This window comes from Babylonia areolata, chromosome 5 (genome assembly GCF_041734735.1).
Source record: "Babylonia areolata isolate BAREFJ2019XMU chromosome 5, ASM4173473v1, whole genome shotgun sequence".
NCBI lineage: Eukaryota > Metazoa > Mollusca > Gastropoda > Neogastropoda > Buccinidae > Babylonia > Babylonia areolata.
Window position 1 is genome coordinate 48,895,537 of NC_134880.1, and position 5,000 is coordinate 48,900,536.

Sequence of the window (5,000 nt, forward strand, 5' to 3'; positions counted from 1 at the left end):
TGTTGTGATAAAAAGAAATACAAATGCAACAAATACAAAATAATTCGTTTATGATTTACACAGACTTATGACAGGCCTCAAGGCCAGGTCAGCGCGTTAGGATTGTGCGAAAGTCAGACTTTTGAAAAATAATTTTAAAAATATTTTTACATTAGATGTGGCGTAACATATAATGGATCTTCGCACGCTATGACTCTGAAATATCCTTGAAAGTCAAACTGAAAGTTACTTCAGAATGTATATCTTTTACTGCATATTGCTTTTAACACTATACCTGCCATTTCAACAATATTTATTATAATGATTTTATAGAATCATTTTTTAGTCTGAAACCGTGTTCATTAATATTCATGTTATTTTTACAAAGTGTATGTGTGTGTGTGTGTGTGTGTGCGTGCGTTTGTGCGTGCGTGTGTGTGTGTGTGTGTGTGTGTGTGTGTGTGCGTGTGTGTGTGGAGGGTAAGGGGACCTTGGTGTATGTATGTGGGAAATGTACCCACTGTGTTGTATTACTTGCATGTGTATATCTAGTTTTATATGTTGCTTTTTTTTCTCCAACCTTGACACTACTGTGAGTAGACTAACTGGCCGGCCTAGGACTGAGGCGATCCTGGGATTGGATCAAGTTGTGCACAGAGAGAATTGACTTATGACAGTCAAGACGTTTTGTTCTTGTCTTTTAAAAAAACATAATGAAAATAACTTGTTTCCAGGTGGAAGTGTGCATGAGTGAATGAAAAAACTTTTTTTTTTTTGGTCTTAATAATCATATTTGATTCAGGGGAAAATTCCTTGTGTCTGTTTTCTGTTTGTTTACTGAGAGAGTGAGAGACTGAAGACTGAAGCGAGCTCGCTAAATATTTCTTCCATTATCTTGTATGTCTCCTCACCCACTTAGTAACAGTATTGTATTGTATTGTACTGGATAGGCTAGGATAGGATAGCACAGGATTGGGTTGGGCTGGGTTGGACTGGATTGTAAAGCTCCCACGCCCACCAGTGCCGTGCAGCTCTACCTGTGGTGCCCGAGGTGTAGACGTAGGCCCCTACAGACTGGTCGGTGAGCCCTGACCTCACGCTGGGGTCTGGCCTGACGGGCAGAACGTGTCTGGTCAGGAGGTCCATGTCCACCATGTCCCCGGGTGGGCCGCCACTCCCCGGGGTCACCCCCTGAAGCAGGACCGGCAACCCCACCGGCAGGTCCCCCGCCACGTCCTGCACCGCCTCCAGGAGGTCCTGGCCTGGGAACAACGTCTTTGTTACTGTCCGGGGCTGGGGCTGGGGTGTGTGTGTGTGGGGGGGGGTCTTTATGTGGGTGTGGACTGAGAGGACGTGTGTTGTGTATTACCTTTCAGTCCAGGGGGCAGGGGGTTGGGGGGGGTCTTCATGTGGGTATCGGTATGGCCTCGGAATACGTGTTTTGTGTGTTACGTTTCCATTCATTACAATTTATCCACCTTCCCCTTCACACACACACACACACACACCATGCCTACCTGACCCCACAATCAACGCCTTGGGCTCCGCAGCACGAATGGAGAATGACAACTGTTTCGCCCGCAGATTGTAGTTGATCAGTGCTGCTGTCACCCCCAGCTTCTGCAGACCTGGCACGGTAAACCAGTTCATTGATCAGTCAGTCAATCAAAACAGCCTGCCGATCAGTTAGTCATCAACCGACCGACCAATCAACAATCATTCAACCATCAATCGATCATCTATCATTCAACCATCAATCGATCATTTAATCAGTCTATTAAATCAAAAGTCTGCCGATCAGTTAATCATCAACCGACCAACCAATCAACAATAATTCAACCATCAATCGATCATTTAATCAGTCTATTAAATCAAAACAGTCTGCCGATCAGTTAATCATCAGTGACCGGCGACGGACCAATCAACAATCATTCAACCATCAATCGAGCATGAAATCGGTCTATCACCTGAGTGTGAGCGCTGGAGTCAGGTCAGTTTTCCTCTGCTACTAGTAATCATGGAAGCCATTAGGCCGAATACTTGCCGCATGTGTGGAGTAAATCCAGCAACTTACCGTTTGATATTTATTATTGTACAGTGGGGGTAGAAGGGCGGTGGGATTTTGAATTTTGAACTGACATCACTCTGAATCGAGTTGTTTCAAAGACAACAAGAGCAAAGGGACCATCTGAATACTCTCCCTCCCTCTCTCTCTCCCACTCTGTTTCTGTCACTGTCTCTTTCTCCCTTTCTCTGGCTCTCTCTGTATCTCTCTGCCCCACTCTCTCTTTCTTTCAGTCTCTCTGTGTGTCTCCCTCTCTCTCTCCCCCTTATCTCTCTGTCTCTCTGTCTACGCCTCTCTGTCGTCTCTTTCTCTCCTTGTATCTCTCTTTCTGTCTCTTTGTCTCTGTCTCTCTCTCTCTCCTTGTATCTCTATTTGTATCTCCCCTCTCTCTCTCTCTCTCTCTGTCTCTGTCTCTGTGTGTGTGTGTGTGTGTGTGTGTGTGTGTAAAGGAGAGAACCGTTAATGCATCACGCGCCCTGCTACCTATCCCAGCTCACCGAAGAAGGTCCAGACGAAGGCCGGCTCGCTGTGCACCATCATAGCCACCGTGTCGCCCTCCCCCAGGCCCTGCTGCCTCAGCAGGTTGGCCACTCGGTTGGCCTGCTGATCCACGAACTCGTAGCTGAAGAGCAGGTCCTCGAAGATCAGCATCGTCTTCTTGGGCTGCTTGTCCACCATAGCTTCGAACTTGTCGACCACGAAAGTCGCGTTGGCCTCTTCAACGGAGTCCATTATTCTCTTGCCTGCCTGTGATACCGGGCGTGTAAAGGTTTGAGAAGAGAAGGAAGAAAGGCATGAAGGGAGGAAGGAGAAAGGAATGGTGTGAATGAAAGAATGAATGACAGAATGATCTTATCAGTGTTTACACACCGCAAGAAATCTCCGCTCTTCCTCTGTTACCTTTTGAAACTTCCTAATGTCAATACAAGAACCTATGGTGAACGTTCTTTCTTTGCTGCTCCTCACATCTGGAACAGTCTTCCTCATCATATCCGTGCATCTGATTCTATTTCTGTTTTTCGCTCATCACTAAAAGCTCATCGTTTTAAAACATATCCATTAGCACTCTCAGCTTCTTTGTTCTCCAGCAATACCCATGTCAGCTCACTTTGAATGTAAGAAGAGTGGGAAAGCGAGAGTGTGCGTGGAGGGTGGAAGGTGGAGGAGGAGGTCAGGGGGGCGGGGTGGGGGGGGGGGGGTGAGAGTGGTCATGAATGTTTTATGTAATTTGTAATATTTTTCTTTCATGTAAAGCGCCCTGAGCTCTTAGAGAGAAAGGGCGCTATATGAATGTATATTATCATTATTATTATTATTATTATTATTATTACATTTACTCCATGTCCAACATGTCCTCCGGCATCCAAACACATTTTTATTTTTATGTAAAGTTTAATATCAGTAAAGGTCAACAGATCTAAAATCAGCCAATCAGTAAAGGTCAACATATCTAAAATCAGCCAATTAGTTTTAGTTTCAGTTTCTGAAGGAGGCGTCACTGCGTTCCGACAAATCCATATACGCTACACCACATCTGCTAGGCAGATGCCTGACCAGCAGCATAACCCAACGCGCTTAGTCAGCCGAGACTTGTGTGCATGCTTACATATTTGTGTACCTATCAGAGCGGATTTCTTCAACAGAATTTTGCCACAGGACAACACTCGTTGCCATGGGCTCTTTTTCAGTGCGCCAAGTACGTGCTGCTGCACTCGGGACCTCGGTCAAGTTTATCGTCTCAACCGAATGACTAGACACTCAGTTTGATTTTCCAGTCAAACTTGGGAGAAAGGGCGAGAGCGGGATTCGATCTCTTTATAATAATAATAATAATAATAATAATGTACATTTATATAGCGCCCTTTCTCTCTAAGAGCTCAGGGTGCTTTACATGAAAGAAGTTACATAAAACAGTCATGACCACTCTTTCTCAAAAACCACTCCCCCCACTCCCCTCACTGACTCACTCTCCCCCTCCCACTCAACATACATCAAAAGTGAGCTGACATGGGTGGTGTTGGAGAACAAGGAAGCTGAGAGTGCTTATAGACAGGTTTTAAAAAAAAGAAGAGTTTTTAGTGATGAGCGAAAAGCAGAAATAGAATCAGATGCACGGATATGATGAGGACGGTTGCTCCAGATGTGAGGAGCAGCAAAGAAGAAAGAACGTTCACCATATGTTCTTGTATTGACACAGGACGTTTCAAAAGGTAACAGTCAGAGGAAGAGTGGAGATTTCTTGCGGGAGTGTAAACACTGATAAGGTCAGAAATAATATTATATGTAAGTCATGCGGAGTGGAAAGCAGAATAGCAGAGACACGCAACTTTGTATTTAATTCTCGTTTCAGTGCGGAGCCAATGTAGAGTGCGGAGGTGAGGAGAAATGTGATCAGTACGTGGGACTCTGAGAGTCTGACGGACAGCACTGTTTGAAGGTTTTTAATTCGCTGAAGAATATTATGTGGATAGCCTATGAGAAGAGAATTACAGTAGTCAATTCGTGACAGCACAAAAGCAGAAGTAAGAGTTTTAGAAGTGTCAACAGAAAGGTACTGACGGATAGAGTTGATGCGACGATGTTCACAATTAAATATGCGTATCACATTTACAACCTCAGCATGCATGCTGGTTTGAGTCAAGAATGGCTCCAAGGTTCCTTGCTGATTTAGAAAACTGAACTGTGGCATCACCAACCACAACAGAGGCAGACAAAGTAGATGTGGACATTCTTGCAGAGGAAATAAAGACAATATTGGCAGCTTGGGAGCATGATTAGGAAAGGGAAGGTGAAGGAAAGGTGAAGGGAAGGAGGGAACAGAGAAAGGGATGAAGGAGTTAGTGGAAGACCATACATAACCCAGTGCATATGTGTATCTTTTACATCCAGTCAAGCGATTTTCACAAAATCACGTGAAGTGATGGTAAAGCCTCTTGCTGCATCAAAAGTGGAAGCT

At 44.8% G+C, this 5,000-nt stretch overlaps 1 protein-coding gene across 1 annotated transcript in view; it reads right to left on the bottom strand.

Annotated features, from left to right (window-relative positions):
• Positions 1-5,000, bottom strand: part of LOC143282513 (long-chain fatty acid transport protein 6-like) — an 18,242-nt gene that overhangs the window by 11,086 nt on the left and 2,156 nt on the right. The window contains exons 3-5 of the mRNA XM_076588177.1: positions 2,542-2,791; positions 1,497-1,607; positions 1,017-1,241 (exon numbers count right to left, since the gene is read on the bottom strand). Of these exons, the coding sequence (XP_076444292.1) occupies positions 1,017-1,241; positions 1,497-1,607; positions 2,542-2,791 (586 nt within the window). The remainder of the gene's footprint in view (positions 1-1,016; positions 1,242-1,496; positions 1,608-2,541; positions 2,792-5,000) is intronic.